Source organism: Paramormyrops kingsleyae, chromosome 7 (genome assembly GCF_048594095.1).
Source record: "Paramormyrops kingsleyae isolate MSU_618 chromosome 7, PKINGS_0.4, whole genome shotgun sequence".
Taxonomy (NCBI): domain Eukaryota; kingdom Metazoa; phylum Chordata; class Actinopteri; order Osteoglossiformes; family Mormyridae; genus Paramormyrops; species Paramormyrops kingsleyae.
Window position 1 is genome coordinate 17,991,854 of NC_132803.1, and position 18,761 is coordinate 18,010,614.

Consider the following 18,761-nt stretch of genomic DNA (forward strand, 5'->3'; position numbering starts at 1 on the left):
ACGATTCAAAGCATGTCTCACGCAGAGTTCTTACGTGACAAATTAGAACTGAGCAAACCGACCGGAGCGGATCTATGTCCTATCAGTCTCTGCGAAACCGTCTGGATTAACTATTAATCATCCAGACTGGTAATCGGCGTTCAGTCAGCAGTTTTGTTTAATTAACCTTATGAAAATAGTAGTGCACAATGAAAGAAATGGGTAAAGAAACGAACACAAATAACTAAACAAGTCAGTCTGATCGAGGTTGTGATTTGATTGATATTCGCTTTGGTACAGGGGAGTCAAGGAACAGCTAGACATAGGGAGTGTCTTTCTGTGGCGCCTGCAGAAAATTGTGATTAGGGTCGGTTATATTTAAAGGGCTGTGTCTTCTATGGTTCCACTAAGAAAATAAAAAATCCGTACGTTTTTATTGTTTTGACGTCGGGTACAGGGGTGGCCCATTTATATGCCCCCCTCCGGAGTCCGTGCTGTGCTCTAATGTGATCTTTGTGCTTTAAAAAGATTAACTCCAAATTTACTACATAGGCAACACATAATTATTGTCTTACATTAAATATTAATTTAATAAATTTGAGTTAAACTTAGATTAATATTTGGAGCTTGCTCTGGATGTTGTGTTGGTACGCTGTCTGTAAGATATGTGGCGTTATGGTCCTTCCTGTTCGTGTTTATTCAAGTGTATGTTCACCCTGAAATGATTATATGACAAAAGGACATATTTGACCTTATTCTTGTCCCACCGACACACACACACACACACACACATACACACGCTCACACAGTGGAAGGTGAGTAAAGGTTGTCAGTTGCAAAACTGGCTTTAACAAACAATATATTGCCAATCAGCTGGGCTTATGGAGATGACATCAGTTCCACCCAGTTCCAGTTTCAATAATATAAATTGGCATTTGGTTCAGTTCTGTCCAGATTCAGGTTTGGAGCCAGCTGTTGCAAAGTGCTTCGTACTGCCTCTTAAACAGGAAGATATGCCACCAGTCAAAAAAGTAAGTTGTTCTTATGTGCCTTTGTTTTCACAATTTAGAGTATTTATACAGTCAAAAATTAGACACCAATCATTTTTATTGTGTTTTTAGGCAATTATACTATCTTGGAAAGTTGGTGTTGAATACAGTCATCTCAGTTAACACAGAATAATCAGCTGCACGTGTTATTTTGTAATTCCAAATTATTAGTAAAAAAAATTATATATGAAAATAAAAATATAAGAAAGAAAGGTTCCCAGTGAAGGAAACTGGGAGAACTTTGGATGAAGATGCCAGCATATTGTGCATTTTATGGTTTTGATTTACAAAATATAGTTTATCTCTGCATGCTTGAGTTGTAACTGGTTCAGAACACTTCAAGCATGACACAACCCCAGTTAAATTAAAAAATACAGAGTGAATAAGAATCAATAATAGACACAAATTTATGTACCTCGGCCAAGTTACTACCATTTGGATAGATAAAAAACATATATAAATGCGGAAAGCTTCACTTGACAATATAGATTCTTTCCAGGGAATTCTTGAGCGCCTGAACGCAGGCGAAGTTGTCATTGGTGATGGCGGCTTTGTGTTTGCATTGGAGAAGCGCGGCTACGTCAAAGCAGGGCCGTGGACACCAGAGGCCAGCGTCACTCACCCAGAAGCTGGTAAGGGGCATTTCTCCGCTCTGACAAGTCATGCGGGCAGATAATGCGAATCTGTGTGATGCAAACTGATTTTTAGTGAAGATTCCATTTCTCTGCTATATTTCAGTGCGGCAGCTGCATAGGGAATTCCTCAGGTCAGGATCCAATGTCATGCAGACCTTTACCTTCTATGCCAGTGATGATAAACTGGAGAACAGAGGCAATGACCTACGTCTTTCTGTGAGTGTCTTAAAAACATAAGAACATAAATTTACAAATGGGAGGAGGCCATTCGGCCCATCAAGCTCAACTAATTCAACTAATACCTTAAAGTTGTTAAAATCTTATCTAGCCCTGATGTAAAGGAACCCAAGGTTTTCGCTTGCACTGCACTAACAGGAAGACTATTCCATACTCTAACTACACACTGTGTAAAGAAGTGCTTCCTCAAATTTGTTTTAAAATGTTCTCCCGCTAATTTCCACTTATGGCCACGAGTTCTAGTATTTAAACTAATATTGACGTAGCCATTTGGCTGAACAGCATCCAGACCCGTTAGAATCTTATATACCAGGATCATGACCCCCCTTTGTCTCCTTTGCATGAGGCTGAACAGATTCAGCTCAGGTAACCTCTCCTCATAAGACATTCCTCTAAGACCAGGAATCATTCTTGTAGCCCTACGGCTCTGTGCTACTAGTTCAGTATCTGCTACACCACCCACCTTGGTGTCATCTGCAAATTTAACCAGTTTACTGTATACATTGGTGTCAACATCGTTAATGTAAATTAAGAATAACAGTGGTCCTAAAATTGAACCCTGTGGTACCCCACTATGAACATAGACCCACTGTGACATTGTGCCTCTAATAACTACTCGCTGCTTCCTATCTATTAACCAATTTTCCAATCCAAGCTGCTATAGTTCCTACAATCCCTGCTGCTTTGTGCTTAAGCAGGAGCTGTTTGTGGGGAACAACATCAAAGCCCGTCTGGAAGTACATCACATCGTAGGCCTTTTTGCGATCAACTTCTCTTGTAGCTTCCTCAAAGAACTCAAGTAGATAAGTTAAACAGGATCTACCTCTCCTAAATCCATGTTGGCTATCTGTCAGAATGTTATTTGAATCCAGGTAATCTACCATTTTTGCTTGGATTATAGCTTCCATTACTTTTCCAGTTATGGAAGTTAAACTAATTGGCCAATAGTTTGATGAATTACTTCTATCCCCTTTTTTGAATATGGGCGTTATATTAGCATGCTTCCAATCAGAAGGTACCACACCAGCAGATAAGGATTTCTGAAATAGTAAAGTTACAGGTCGGCAAATAAATATCCCTCATCTCTTTTAAGACTATAGATAAGATGCCATTAGGGCCCTGTGATTTATTAATTTTGAGCTTAGTTAGGCTTTGTAGCACATCAACTTCAGTTATACATATATTGGTCAACATAGGCGTTGACTACAGTGAATACATGTGCAACACAATCGTTAAACTCATTAACTATAATGATTTCATTTTTAATTATAAGACCCCTACTCTCCTGCAGCTTTTAGAGCTCTTTTGGACTTAAAATATTGGAAGAAAATTTTATTGGAAGAAACTTTACTCTTCACTTTCCCAAACTAAATTATCTAAATATTTGTACTCAGAGTTTCCCTGAAGAGTAACTCATAAAACAGAAACAACCAATATCTATGTGAGTGACTGGTCTGAATCATATTTACCATCTATTAACTCCAGGGTCAGCAGATCAATGAGGCGGCCTGTGACCTTGCCAGAGAGGTGGCCAATGAGGGTGATGCCCTGGTGGCAGGCGGAGTCTCTCAGACACCCTCCTACCTGAGCTGCAAGAGTGAGGCAGAAGTTAAGGACACCTTTAAAAAGCAGATGGATGTCTTCATTAGGAAGAATGTGGACTTTTTGATTGCAGAGGTACAATAATCTCCCAAATTTTGTAGGATATTGCAGTTTCCCTGCAATGTTTTACAGGACAGTTAAAGAATGCATCAATATCTACCCTATATTAATCATCATATGGTATGCATGTCGTACTTCTTTATACATTTCTACTGGTAAATTATTGAATAATACAAAAAAATCTTTTGTAATACATTAAGAGACTTATTATAATCATTCGGATGGATGGATTATTCTGATTATTAGGGGTGGTGTGTGACTCTTTGGGTTAGGACTCAGGAGGTCACTGGTTCACATCCTGTGGTTGGCAGTGATGTCACCGTTGGGCCCTTGAGCGAGGCCCTTAACCCCAGCTACACACTGGCTGACCCTGCGCTCTCATTCTCACTTGTATGCGATTTTGGACAAAAGTGTAAATATAAATAATGTAAATAAATAGACTTTATTGGTACCTTTGTGCTATATTCTATTATTTTTTTTATACTTTAAGACCTACATTGATACAAGGTTGTAGTCTATTCTTTTTAACTCAGTGCTATGCAGCGGCCCCATTGCACTTTAGATATGCTCAGATGTTTGTGTCCTGTGCAGTACTTTGAGCATGTGGAGGAAGCAGAGTGGGCTGTTCATGTCCTGAAGAGCACAGGGAAACCAGTGGCAGCCACCCTGTGTATTGGACCCGAGGGAGACCTGAATAGTGTCAGTCCTGGGGACTGTGCTGTCAGGCTAGTGAAGGCTGGTATGGCCCAAATGTTACTTTCTCCAGCACTTGTGTGAGGGTGTGTGAAGATATGAGAGTTAAACTGAATTCCTTAAGAGTTATGTGCACTATTTTACCAAAAGTCACAGAATCCCTCTCAGATTGCAGGAGTAACCTACACATAAAATCAGCCTTAAATTGTTAGAACATATCTGGGAATTATTTAAACTCCAAAACAAGTGGAGCATATTTACTAAGACAACATCATACACTGTCTACATAAAGCTGAATGATGAGTAGAAGCTATGCTATGAATCATTTAGGTTAAATGTATAGCAGCATACTGTTACATTCTCTGTGAAATTATGTAGTTTTTAGGACATTACAGAATTAAGTTTATGTTATAGCTTCTAACCATAATTTCTTTATTTCCTGAATTATCTTGGTGGTCCATATTCGTAGATTGCAACGCACACATAATAACATCTATTCTTCCCTGTCTTAAATTATGCTATAATACTGCATGAACCCCAGAATCTGTAGAAATTATCCTCTTTGCTTAGTGTATTACTCCATGTCTCTATATCCATGCAAGTACATTGAGAATGAAGCCCTTGTGTGCTTGTTTGTGTTCCCCCATCAGGTGCCCAGATAGTTGGGGTGAACTGTCACTTCGACCCCATGACGTGTGTGAAGACTGTGGAGCTGATGAAGGAGGGAGTGGAGCGAGCTGGACTGAAGGCCCACTTCATGGTGCAGCCCCTTGCTTACCACACGCCTGACTGCAACCGCCAGGGCTTCATCGACCTGCCAGAGTTCCCCTTTGGTAGGCAAAGTCAGAAAGAACAGCATCCATTGTAGGGCGCACACTCACACATTATGGGCACAGTAGAGACGCCAATTCCCCTAAAAACCATGTATTTGGACTCTGGAAGCAAACACAGGGAGAACCTGCAAACTCTGCACGCACAGAGCAACTAGCAGCAACTGGACCCCAGTGCTGAAGGATTAAGGCGAAATCTCTGCGCCATTTCAGAAAGAGCAGCAACTCGGTACAACTGAATATATTTTCAGTAATCCTTATCTACTGCTACTCCACAGCCCTGGAACCCAGAATTCTGACCAGATGGGACATGCAGCAGTACGCCAGGGCAGCGTACAATGCCGGCATCCGCTACATCGGTGGCTGCTGCGGGTTCGAGCCGTACCACATCCGTGCCGTAGCGGAGGAGCTGGCCTCTGAGAGGGGACTCTTACCTGCTGCCTCTGAGAAACATGGGATGTGGGGCAGCGGCCTGGATATGCACACAAAGCCCTGGGTCAGAGCCAGGTGGGCAACCAGAAGCACCACAAGGAGGCGTCTCGTGGGCAAGGCCATGTCTCCAAAAATGTTCTTTCATAAATGGATTGTACCTCCATTTATCATAACTTCCATTACATCATAGAAATTATGTTTGAGGATGTTTAATAACATTAAGTAAGTGCTTCGGGTTTACAAGTAAAGCTAATGGCCCATCGCACACGGAGAGCTTGTGCTCATGTGCTTGGTTTCCTTGCAAAGGTCACGTCGTGAGTACTGGGAGCAGCTACAGCCAGCCTCAGGGAGGCCCACGTGCCCCTCCATGTCCAGGCCCGAGGGATGGGGGGTGACCAAGGGACATGCTGACCTGATCCAGCATAGGGAGGTCACCAGCAAGCAGGAGATGCAGCACCTGCTGGAGATGCAGAAGAAAGCCAAAGCCAGTGCCTAAAGCAGGACAGGAACAAAAATGGGGTCTGGGGAGATGGTCCAGCACAGAGATACCTGAGGTTACACCTGCCTGTTTCTTACCAGCTTAAAACAAGAAAATGAATGAATTCCTTCAAGTTTCAACTGTAAGATTCAAAAGCTCTTGCAACAGCTGGTTTTGCTGTGAGATAAAGGAAAACACATACAAATAAACTGAATTCAATACCCAAAAACCTGACTGATGCTGTTTTTCAGTATTATCACACATGCTGTAAATCAAACCATGAATATTCATTGGATAACATCAATTTTACAAAAGAAAGACCAGACAGGTAAATTTCTCATGAGATTTCTGTTGTATCACAGTGATGTGAAAAAATGGCAGTACATTCCATTATCAGTTCAGTGGTTTATCTATCAGAAAAAAAAATTGAGCCTTACCTGGTCCAAACTGAGGTAAATCTAACCTCAGGGGACAAGCAAGACAAAAAAAGATTCCATTGTCAAATTTTAGACAACATGCAGAAGCCAAGTATTATATACTTGCTACATAATTCTGTAGCTTGTCATACTACTTTGACCAGCAATAGTCATCCCTTAATTTACCAACACTGTAAAGAACAGTCTTATTTACTGCTGCCATTTCACAGTTCAGTTTTCCGCTCTATAACAAATGACCATCTTGGATGGAAGTTTCTCGCCATTTAAGTGGTAAGAAAAATGAAATGCACAACCACTTTAATCAGTTTGTGCTACACGTCCGTGTATCACATATATGACCAGGAAAAGTGGTTAGTGGGTCATTACTAAAAAATAAAAAATTAACTGAAAGATCAAAAGATTCAGTACCATTATCTGTGAAAATAGAAGTGATAAAATATCTCAAAGCGTAATTATGATGCATCACAGACTCTCCATTTATCTGCATCTACTCTTTGTGCAATTTATTTACAGGAAGAAGTGCAAATAGGCATTTTTAGGATAATTAACAAAGAAAAATTGCCTCATGTTATGATAAATAAAAATTTATTTTTTTGGTTATTATAAATTTGTTTTTTTTAATTGTTTTGGGCGTCATTATTGGGGTTTGGAGACCTTTCAATTTTATTTCCATTAACAATGCTGAAATTTTGGAAGCATTAAACATAATTACTATTAAAATCAGGCAGCACTGTTACTTGAAGAAATCATCTGCAGTCTCTCATTTTGTTTCAGAGGAATTTTGCCCCACTCTTCCTTTCAACATTAATCATTAATGTTTGGGGGCATTTGGTTTCAGCTATTAAGCTGTGGATTTGCTGCTGCGTTTTGGTCATCATCAAAAGAAGCTTTCAACCAACTTCAACCAAGCTTTAGCTGTTAGACCGATTGTCTCACATTTGCCTCTACAGTACTTTGGTATTAAGGGGAGATCATTGTCCACTAGATGACTGCAAGGTCCTTTTGCTGCAAAACAAGCTTAACGAATCCCCCCCCCCCCCATTAGCATGCTTCACGGTTGGCATGAGGTGTTGTGGTGATACATTGTTTGATTTTCACCAAACATAATACTGTGAATCAGACGTCTCTGTTTTTGTCTCATCTGTCCAGTAGACGTTGTTCTAGACACCTTGTGTAGTAATTAACCAAAAGCTAAATCTTAGTTACAAACTGATCTCATGTTCGTTCATCATTACCGACTCATGACACGTGATTTATCTCAAGCAATTTCTATATTTCCCACTTTGTCAGCAGTCATACCACCTGCACTTCAGGCTAATCCATCTGAAGCGAAGTAGGTTTGGGCCTGGCTAGTACTTGGATGGGAGACCAACTAGGACAGCTGGGTTGATGCTGAAAGAGGTGTTGGTGTGACCAACAGGTTAGTCTATCCTGTGGTCAGTGTGGGTACCAATGCCCCAGTGCAGTGATGGGGGCACTGTGCTGAAAAAATTATGTTATCCTTTGGATGAGACATAAAACCAAGTTCCTGACTCACTGAGGTCATAAAAGACCCCTGGGCATCTTTGAAAGAGTAGCGGTGGGACCCTGATGTCTTGGCTGAAATTGCCCACCGTGGCCCTTTCAGATCTGGTCTCCTAATCGTCCCTTATATCTAACTGGTGAATTCTCTCCTGCTTCCCCACCACAGCTACTGCGTGGAGAGCATACTGGTGCAGAATGGCTGCCGTCGCATCATCAGGTGGGTGCTGCACAGTGGTGGTGCTTGAAGTGGCTTTGGGTGTCTTGAAAAGCGCTATATATTAATGTAATATTCATTCACTATATCTGTTATATCCATAAGCCTTCCAAAACTACTGATGGAATAAATAACGAATAACGTGAAATACAGATCTCATGTTTATTCATCAGTAATGAATCATGATGCATCTCAAGCAGTTACTATATTTGTTACTATATTCATTAATTCTGCAAATCTTTGTGAATTACTGAAGGAACTACTGAGGAACCACTAAGGAACTATTGAAGGAACAGATAATGAATAACACAAGTGAAATACTGTTAGTTTCTTCATCATTAATGAATCGTGATCATAATTTGTACTTCAGTATTACATAGTTAGAACTATGTATCTGTGCTCCCTCACGTAAAGTGTTACCTTAATTAATTAATCTTTTTGTGACTGTAGAGCTGTGGGCCTTAAAGTGTTTACACTGGTGTTTCATACCGAAAAGCCAGGCCTGAAGATCTCTCAGCAGTAGCCTTAGGAGTGCTGAGAGTTTTTCAGCACTCTCTCTAGTCTGTTTCGTCAAAGGAAAACTATGTTTTGTTATTTATCTCGCAATATTACGCAGGACAAGGGCATTTAGAAAATGGACGGATGGATACTTTTAACGTTTAGATACATATATGCAATACTTATTACAAAGATGGTAAGTTGCCGGTTAAATTTATAAAGCAGATGATAACTGCTGCAATTAGTTCTAGTTCATCGTGTCAGGGTCAGCACCTGTTTGTCCCAGTCTTTCCTGTCTTCCCCTGTTATCAGTCTGTAGTGTTTCCCCGGATCCCCATCAGCAGCATGGCTCAACAAGCTGAGCATACGGTTACCTGTTAACCCCTCTGTTCTGTGTTTGAATCCTGCGGTCCTCTCTTTTTGTATTTTGTTCCCTAGTGTTTCATTGGTATCATCGGTTCTTCTAGTTCCTGTGATTTTGTGGTTTGTTTTCCATTTTGATTTCTTGCTTTGTGCTTTGATTGTGTTTTACCTGTCTTTCTTATTCCCCCGTGTTAGATTCTGTTTTCCTTATTTCTTTGTTGGTTTCTAGTTTCCCTGCTTAGTTTCTGATTAATTATTAGTTTCATCTGTGGCCTCTTTTCCCAGCCCTTGTTAATTAGCCTCACCTGTCCTGTGTTAGTCTCATTACCCCTTAGTATTTAAGTTCCTGCCTCAGTGCAGTTCCCTAGTGGTTCATTGTTGCATGTTGTTGTACCATTTGTAGTTAGTCTTTGGTTTTCCCCTTTTACTTTTGACCCCTTGTGGTCTGTTTTTCTCTTAAGTGTTTCTAGTGGTTGTTTTTTTTTTTTTTTTCTTTCTTCTTCTGTCTGTTGGTAAATCCTCGTTTGTCATTTTGAGCCCCCACTGGGTCGTCCACTTCCTGTTCCCCGCCTACATGATGCCACGCCCTCGTGCCAAACCAGCCTGGATCCACATCCACGTCGTTTTCAGGTAGAACGAGTTTCTCAGCTTAACTACCGAAATAGTTCATTGCAATTTGTATACTTATTTTAAAATAGGTGGGGAAATAAACTGTCAGTGATGGCAAACATACAGAGCAAGAAGCCTGGAGCCATCATCACGTTAAGGCACATTTCGCGCGAGGACAACCCCCGCCACCCCATCCAAGATAAGCTGCTGGAAGATTAAAGAATAAACAAACTGACTTCGTGCACAAACTGACTTCGTGCACAAACAAACGCATTCAGTCCAGTTACTTATTTAATCGGCCAGTGTATATTTGTGAACACTGATTTGTTTATAAACATTACAGCAAGCATTCATATTGTGACTTTTAAAGTGTAATGCAAAAAATGTTAGGTGTTTCCACAATTTTGGCCACTAATGTATGGCTTGAATTGTCTTTAGAAGGGAAACGTATGAACTATAAGGATTAAACAATGCATGAGAGAGGTCACTACTAAAAAGTAAGTCGGATGGGTCATTCGAGCGTCATATGACAGTAGGGGGGGGAATATGGCATCACATGGCACACAAACTACCAACCGCTCCGAGGTGTCAGAGCGACCTCGAAAACAGCCCCTCCCTCGGTCTTTATAAAGAGCAGCGCGGAAACGTCGCTACAATTTCTCTGCGCCTACAACGTGTGTCATTTTCGGGTTCATAACAGGAGGTTCTTTTGCATTTAATAATGGCACCGGTAAAGAAGGTGAGTGCAAATTTTAATGCATATTAAGCTTTGCTCTCTCTTCCAACAAAAATAAATGTAACCGATAAACAATTTCTAAGTCTGAACTAGGATAGGGTGTTCCAAAGACATGTAAAAGAAATAACTTAGCGGTTTAGAGAGGTTTAGTCCTATGCTTATATTTTTAAAATTTTACATTTAACATAAAGATGTGAAATAATAGAAACCGCAAAACACCTTACTTTATTTGGGTTAAATGATGTAAACTCAACTTTTCTGATGTGAAAACGCAACTTTAAAACTTCTAGGCACTTGCGAGCCAGCTGACGCTTTTCGTTTGGCGCTGTAGGGGATCCTGGAGCGCCTCGACAAGGGCGAAATAGTCATCGGAGACGGGGGGTTTGTGTTCGCCTTGGAGAAGCGGGGTTACGTCAAAGCGGGGCCGTGGACCCCCGAGGCGGCGGCCGAGCATCCCGAAGCCGGTGGGTGGTAGCATGCACTTATCAAAGTATCCTTTTACTATTACCATACGTTTACTACACCCATCATTTGATGAATACTGCCTATTAATTCGACAAAAGGCATTTGTTTCTAAGGTGGAGGCGAAAACTGTCTAATAAAAATGGTCAGATTAATAAACGAATTAATATGTGTCTATGTCCGGCATTTTAGTCCGACAGCTGCACAGAGAGTTCTTGAGGTCGGGCTCAAATGTCATGCAGACTTTTACCTTCTATGCAAGTGATGATAAACTTGAGAACAGAGGCAACGTTGTTCGGTTCACGGTAAGTTTTCTGTACATGACGTTTTTTTTAAATTAACATTCTAGTGTATATCTCTATGTACCCGTAATATGCTATATTTAAGCAATTTACTCAGACGCAAATTTAAATCGATTCAGGTTGAGTTAACTGGGAACACTGCCCCCCCTAGTCGCCGGAGTAGAAATTGCAATTAATTGGCAAGACCAGCTTTGAGGTGTTTATGATGGCACTTTGCAGCTTTGATTATACGTGCGTAAAAACAAAGTATGCAGGATGCAGGTTTTTTGCCCTCCAAGTGCAAACATCGAACTCTACTTGTGGTAAATGAGTGAAAACTCTCTTTGACTAAGGGCTTCAACTAGGCAACTAAAATGCATTCTACTTATCTCAGGGTCAGCAGATCAATGAGGCGGCCTGTGACCTTGCCAGAGAGGTGGCCAATGAGGGTGACGCCCTGGTGGCAGGCGGAGTCTCTCAGACACCCTCCTACCTGAGCTGCAAGAGTGAGGATGAAGTTAAGGCCACCTTTAAAAAGCAGATCGATGTCTTCGTCAAGAAGGATGTTGACTTTTTGATTGCTGAGGTACTTCTAAATTCTTTGCCTGCTAACATTGTTTGGATCAGCGTACATAAACACATTAAATTCTGTAGAACATTGCTGCTGTACTTTATGGTCACTTTGTGTTTCCACTGGGTTAAACCTGCCAGTGATTGTCAAAATAGTCATACCTACCCTGGGTTTTAAATTCAAATTAAAAAAACTATTTGTCCCCGAGGGCCAATTAAGGCAGTTGAAAACTACCACTGGAGATGCCAGGGATTGAACCCAGAGCCTCATACATGCAAAGCATGCACTCTACCAGTGAGCCACATCCCCAATATTATTGTTATTGTTATTAAAGCCTAACTGCTTCCTTCCTAATTTATAGGCTGCCCTATTTTAATCCTCTTGTATATCAGTCAAGGGTGGTGCAGTGGTTAGCACTGTTGCCTCACACCTCTGGGACCTGTGTTTGAGTCTCCAGCAGGATTCAATGTGTGTGGAGTTTGCATGTTCTCCCTGTGTCATCGTGGAGTTTCCTCTGGGTATACTGGTTTCCCCCCCACAGTCCAGAAAGAGGCTGAGGCTAATGGGAGTTGCCAAATTGCCCATAGGTGTGAGTGGTGCGTGAGAGTATCTTGTGATGGGTTGGTGCCCCATCCTGGGTTGGTGCCCCATCCTGGGTTGGTGCCCCATCCTGGGTTGGTGCCCCATCCTGGGTTGGTGCCCCATCCTGGGTTGGTGCCCCATCCTGGGTTGGTGCCCCATCCTGGGTTGGTGCCTTGCACCTATAGGCTCTGGACCCCCCTCTGACCTTGAAGAGGATAAGTGGTTTCAGAAGATGGATGGTATCTGTCAGCCCCTTTGCATTTTAAATATGCTCAGATGTTTGTGTCCTGTGCAGTACTTTGAGCATGTGGAGGAAGCAGAGTGGGCTGTGCACGTCCTGAAGAGCACAGGGAAACCAGTAGCAGCCACCCTGTGTATTGGACCTGATGGAGACCTGAATAGTGTCAGTCCTGGGGACTGTGCTGTCAGGCTAGTGAAGGCTGGTAGGTTTCATTCAGTGCTTCTGGTTGATTTTTATTTAATTCTAGAACGCCCTTAGAACACCCACGCTTGGTGGGCAGTGGTGGCTTGATGGTTAGGGAAGCGCACTTGTAATTGAAAGACTGCAGGTTCAAATCCCCGACCAGCAAGCCACGACTGAGGTACCCTGAGCAAGGTACCGCCCCCAAGCACTGCTCCCCGGGCGCTGAATTAGCTGCCCCCTGCTATGTCACAAAAGTCACATATGGGTTAAATGCAGAGAACACATTTAGTTGTTGCACACAATTAGCATGATGTCATCTGGCAGGGAGGGGTATGGAATTGGGTATGCTGGGTGGGCACCAGCAGACCCATGCATGGGGGGAGTTGATGGTGCCCCTTTTTGATAATTGCTGATCACCCAAAATTCACTGTGCACACTTCAACAGTTGGTAGAATTTACCCACAGTGACTTTGCTTTGTGAAATATCTGACTGCATGCCCGATTTGTACCTTGCATGTCTGTACATGCGTAGCATTACACATGTTTTCTGATGGTGCCCAATTTGTACCACTTTGTTATGACCCAACCTGATCCCAGTAATAAACCAGGCTCATTTTATGTCCTGTTAGCGATCTTTATTAACTCAGAATGGGAGACATGAAGAAAAAAACACCCCATCTGCTGAAAAATGACCAAAACTGACATAAAAATTGACATTTTTAATTAAATGTTAATTATAATAATACATTTGTTCCCTTTGTTTATTTGGCAAAGATTTATGATTTTTTTTGGCTGGAACCAACATTTCTATGGGGGGGAAAAAAACCTGCTTTGTTTGATTTAACAAGCAATATTTTGGGATGGATTAGCTAGTAAAGTTGAGAACTACCTGTATAATCAGAAGTGGTTCTGACAGTACGCACTGATGGTTTTCTCTCTCCCTCCTGCTGTGGGTTTAGCATCCAGATTTGGAGAAATTGGCGAAAATGAAAGTATTCTGAATAAAGGCTGCTCTTTGGGATTACCCGTACCATCAGTACAGCAGAATTGTCATATAATTAGTAAAACCAAAGTAACGTTTATGTATATTTATCTAGAGATCAACACAAAATTAAAATTTATGTACATGTGAAATTTGACAGCATTATGCATTGCATCTAGATTTTACTGGAGATTTGTATATTTGTACATTAATGAATTTTTGTTAAAGTAACATTAAGTGCTATGTTTTATATGGAACACTCTAGAAAAATTTTGTTCACATAGGTGCCCAGATAGTTGGGGTGAACTGTCACTTTGACCCCATGACGTGCGTGAAGACTGTGAAGCTGATGAAGGAGGGAGTGGAGCGAGCTGGACTGAAGGCCCACTTCATGGTGCAGCCCCTTGCTTACCACACGCCTGACTGCAACCGCCAGGGCTTCATCGACCTGCCAGAGTTCCCCTTTGGTAGGCAAAGTCAGAAAGAACAGCATCCATTGTAGGGCGCACACTCACACATTATGGGCACAGTAGAGACGCCAATTCCCCTAAAAACCATGTATTTGGACTCTGGAAGCAAACACAGGGAGAACCTGCAAACTCTGCACGCACAGAGCAACTAGCAGCAACTGGACCCCAGTGCTGAAGGATTAAGGCGAAATCTCTGCGCCATTTCAGAAAGAGCAGCAACTCGGTACAACTGAATATATTTTCAGTAATCCTTATCTACTGCTACTCCACAGCCCTGGAACCCAGAATTCTGACCAGATGGGACATGCAGCAGTACGCCAGGGCAGCGTACAATGCCGGCATCCGCTACATCGGTGGCTGCTGCGGGTTCGAGCCGTACCACATCCGTGCCGTAGCGGAGGAGCTGGCCTCTGAGAAGGGACTCTTACCTGCTGCCTCTGAGAAACATGGGATGTGGGGCAGCGGCCTGGATATGCACACAAAGCCCTGGGTCAGAGCCAGGTGGGCAACCAGAAGCACCACAAGGAGGTGTCTCGTGGGCAACCAGAAAAGCTGGTTCATACTTCTGCAGCACAATCGCAACTCTCATGTATCCACTGTGTGTATTCATACATGGAAATATTCGTAGTTCTCCGGTCAGACCGCATGCTTTATTTCTTTTACTATATTTTTATTAATTTTATTATGAGATTCCCAGTACATGTACCACAGCAGTGTGGTTTGTGTCCATTTTACAAATTCAGAGGGCCAGCTCACGCGGTTGCCAACTTCGGTCAGCTGGCTGGCATGAGATTTTCAATTTGAGACAAGTCTGCACTCTCATACGCACACATTTACATGTAACTGTTTTATTACCTTGTAAATAGTCTATAGGGTTTACAAACTACCCCAACGCTCGTCGAAAGCATCCATATTGGTATATTTAACGTGGACGCTCGCAAATCGATCATGCACTGTGTATCCAGAGCTATGCGTACCCGAATGGGCAGACAGGAGTGCAGCAGGAGTTTGTCCGCGGAGACGCACAATGATGTCAAACGCATCATAAACGTTTGAGCGGACACGTCCGCTAGTACGCACGGTTGAAAAGCAACCCCTTTGTGGAACGATTTCTGTAATGTAAGAGCTGTAGAGTCCTGAATGTGATCTAATGTGTATGTATTGTTGGCATTGTGTGAAAATGACTTGTATAAGCTGCGAATGTGATCATTTTCTGCATTATTATGTCAGTTTATTGGCTGATCCTCAATTGTTTTAGCCGTTGTTGCTGCTAATGTGCATGTAGCATATAAGAACTTGACCTCGTTGTTGTCCAGGGCACGCCGCGATTACTGGGAGAAGCTGAAGCCAGCATCTGGACGACCTTTGTGTCCCTCCATGTCCTGCCCAGATAGCTGGGGGGTGACCAAGGGCCACGCGGATCTGATGCAACAGAAAGAGGCGACAACGGAGGAGCAGCTGAAGCAGCTCTTCCAGAAAGCCCCAGCTAAATGATCCTGTTCAAAGCCTCTGAGTTCATTCCTTTAAGATTGCTCACAGTAGACATAGAGCCATGTTTAAACTTTCAGGACCAGTTTTAGGTAGCCCGTCTATCATAAAGGAATGCTCACTACTGATCGGAGTGTCTTCTCTTTTTTTTTTGCTAAGGTTAACGGCTGTGGCCAGAGTGACTGCAGTACAGAAAAGCGGGAATAGAGCACCAAGGCTACGTTACCAGTTAGCTCAACCAGTTAACTCTGTACCCTCAAGAGAAAACAGTAGGTCAGATGTAAGGGTTACTCATAAATGTGCCATTTGCTTCACTTGTGTGTTGTTTTGGAGAAAAACCTCTGCTACATAAATGTAAGGAAAATGAACACTTTGTTAACAGTAAAACATGCATTCGCATAGATCTCCGAGACTAACCTTCACCTTTTCTCTCAGCCGCGCCCCCGGAGATCTTAAAAAATAACGTTACCAACATCAGTTTCACTACAGATTTGTGGAGCTCAGAGGTTAGCCTGTTATCAGTACTGATTATTGATATTGGAACGGGGAATCAATCCAATCTCAACATCACAGACAATATCAAGTGTGTAGTGGTCAGAATTACCGATGGTCAAGCTGGCCTAGGGCGCCTCAAATGCTTGGATGGCCCAGTCTATAGATTATTAGACAAAAATAGGTTAATATGGTACTGCTAATGGCCGAAATTTCCCCATAGGTCCATCGCTACCTACAGGAAGTGGAATTTGATACATTTGCATTTTTTTTTCTGCTTGGTTTACGTAGTAGCTGTTTTTGAAAGAATACAATACGTCAAAATCAGGTAAACGCATAACAGTAGAACGGTATAAGAATCTTTCGGTAGAACACGAAGACAGTATATACAATGTCTGCTTAAAACACAGGTAAATTCAGTGTCTGTTTAAAAGGCTCGTGAAGACGATGGATATCGGCAAGGTAATCTTAGCTCCTAAATGTCGCTCCTAGCGGGTTTACCACTGAGCGTCATTCATCCCCTCCAACTGATTCAGCTGCTCGACTTGTTTTCAACCTTCCCAAGTTCTCCCACACCACTCCTTTGCTGCGCTCCCTACACTGGCTTCCTGTGGCTGCCCGCATCAGATTCAAAACACTGATGCTCGCATACAAAGCCAAAAATGATCTGGCTCCATCCTACCTAAAAGACCTCATCACACCCCGCACTGCACCACGATCTCTCCGATCCTCCAGCACTGCTCGACTGGTCCCACCACCCCTCAAGGCACAAGGAAGACACACCTCCCGGCTCTTCTCTGTTCTGGCACCAAGTTGGTGGAATGAACTCCTCCTAGATGTCCGAACAGCTGAGTCACTGAATGTCTTCAAAAGACGACTTAAAACACACCTTTTCCAGAAATACCTGAATTAGCACTTCTGGCATTATACTTTCTGGCATTCCTAAGAAGAAAAAAAAAAAAAGCACTTTTCCAACAGAGTATTAGATCGATGGTATTCATGGCCTTGGTTTTATCGAGCTAGTATCGGGAAAAATTCATTGTGGAGTCTTAAAGCACTTATGTAAGTCGCTCTGGCTAAGGGCGCCTGCCAAATGCTGTAAATGTAAATGTAAATGTGTACTTGATTTAGATTGTGGGTTGGTGGCGTCAGGGTGAAATTTGCACTAATTAGCAGACTGACATTAAATCGTTTGTGATTTTCTTGAGTGGGGATCAGTGCAGGGGTGTAGGTTTAGTTTCAGCATTAGTAAAGACCGAGTCAGAGGCGAACCCTTTCACATCTACAGTTAAAGACATTAAATCATCAATATTTTCACAAATAGTCAATTTCTATACGATATTGTCCTGTGTGACAGTTCTGACTTAATGGATTTTGTTGATGCAGGAAATGTTTTGTGTTTAAGTTTCGGTGAGCATTCCTATTTTAAATTATTATTATTATGATTTTAATGTAATATTAGACTAATGGTGAAGTTCATCCAAGCACAAATATTAAGGACATAATTCATTAGAATATGACTGACATCTGATATAGTCCAAACATCTTTTTAATTTGATAAAATACTTTCACAATATTTATACACAATATAAAAACACATTTAATTTAACAATTCATTGAAATAATCACAGTCATTCTTACTCAAAGGTAATATGTTACAATTATATCATTATATGAATTAAAATTTCATTAATATAAAACAAATAATGAGAAACTCATTTCCCAGAGCTGTCCATCTCCCCACCCAACTCTACAAACTTATCAACTTGGAAATACAGTTGAAACTGCTTATAGTGATCACAGTTATAGCAATCAATCACTTATATGTATCAAAGAGCTTGGGACAGAATCATTATTGTACAAATACTGTTTAAATAATTCATTTATAGTAATCAAGTAGTCCGCTTCATGTTCATTTTTGATTTTTTTTTATACATGACAACATATGGAAAAAATGAAAACTATTGTAATTTTTTTCACTTTATTTTCCTTTGATAACCCTACTTTGCATGGTGGTAACTGATCTGCTTCTGGCTAGCTACCTAAGGCTAATGTGGTGTGCAGTAATTTCACCCAGATAGACATGATCACATTAAGTGGATTCTACTGTATTATAAATACAGTTACAAATACCACAACTCAATACACTATAACTTATTTCCCTGCATATTTATGCATCCCCTGAAATGTCAATTCTTAATTTTTATAACCCATATTTTATAATATATGTTTTTTAGAAGGGCTGCAAAAGGAACAGATATCAACTAAATTTTGTCATAAGGAAATATATTTATTCTTATAAAAAGTGCAGCATCAAAAGCTGTGTTACATAGACCTAGGTACCAAATTCAAAACTTTTGTCTAATGACATAAAAAGCTGCAATTTACAGTGTAATGTCTATTTATTCAAAAAATGTTTTACTGTGACGTAATAAATTTATATTATATGGAATAAAGGTAATACAAAGGAACGATGACATTCAAAAACCAATCAATGATGGCAACAAGACACAGGTGAAGAAACTAACACTAATGAGCACAGAGAACTAAGGAACTAACAAGACCTGAAACTATGGAAATACAGGGAAATACTGCACTAGGGGGAAAAATCAAGAAACAAGTAAAACAAAACA

The 18,761-nt window shown here is 41.4% G+C and overlaps 2 protein-coding genes and 1 non-coding gene across 4 annotated transcripts; 2 read left to right on the forward strand and 1 right to left on the reverse strand.

The window, feature by feature from the left end:
- Positions 1-57: 57 nt before the first annotated feature.
- On the forward strand, positions 58-6,201 carry LOC111849880 (betaine--homocysteine S-methyltransferase 1-like). Of its 2 annotated transcripts, none has more exons than XM_072714436.1 (9): positions 58-129; positions 924-1,010; positions 1,528-1,660; positions 1,767-1,879; positions 3,386-3,577; positions 4,154-4,301; positions 4,906-5,088; positions 5,364-5,592; positions 5,824-6,201. In XM_072714436.1, exons 2-9 carry the CDS (start codon positions 993-995, stop codon positions 6,011-6,013), a joined length of 1,206 nt encoding a protein of 401 aa, XP_072570537.1. In that variant the 5' UTR covers positions 58-129; positions 924-992; the 3' UTR covers positions 6,014-6,201. The 2 variants fall into 2 exon arrangements, with proteins under 2 accessions (XP_072570537.1, XP_072570536.1); XM_072714435.1 differs by lacking the exon at positions 58-129 and adding an exon at positions 262-794.
- A 4,020-nt stretch (positions 6,202-10,221) lies between these two features.
- On the forward strand, positions 10,222-15,764 carry LOC111849814 (betaine--homocysteine S-methyltransferase 1). Its single transcript, XM_023823033.2, has 8 exons — positions 10,222-10,379; positions 10,708-10,840; positions 11,031-11,143; positions 11,514-11,705; positions 12,568-12,715; positions 13,963-14,145; positions 14,421-14,649; positions 15,465-15,764. The coding sequence occupies exons 1-8, from the start codon at positions 10,362-10,364 to the stop codon at positions 15,640-15,642; spliced, it is 1,194 nt and encodes a 397-aa protein (XP_023678801.2). The 5' UTR covers positions 10,222-10,361; the 3' UTR covers positions 15,643-15,764.
- On the reverse strand, positions 11,928-11,999 carry trnaa-ugc (transfer RNA alanine (anticodon UGC)). Its single transcript has one exon. It is a non-coding gene; the product is annotated as a tRNA-Ala (tRNA).
- Positions 15,765-18,761: the final 2,997 nt, after the last annotated feature.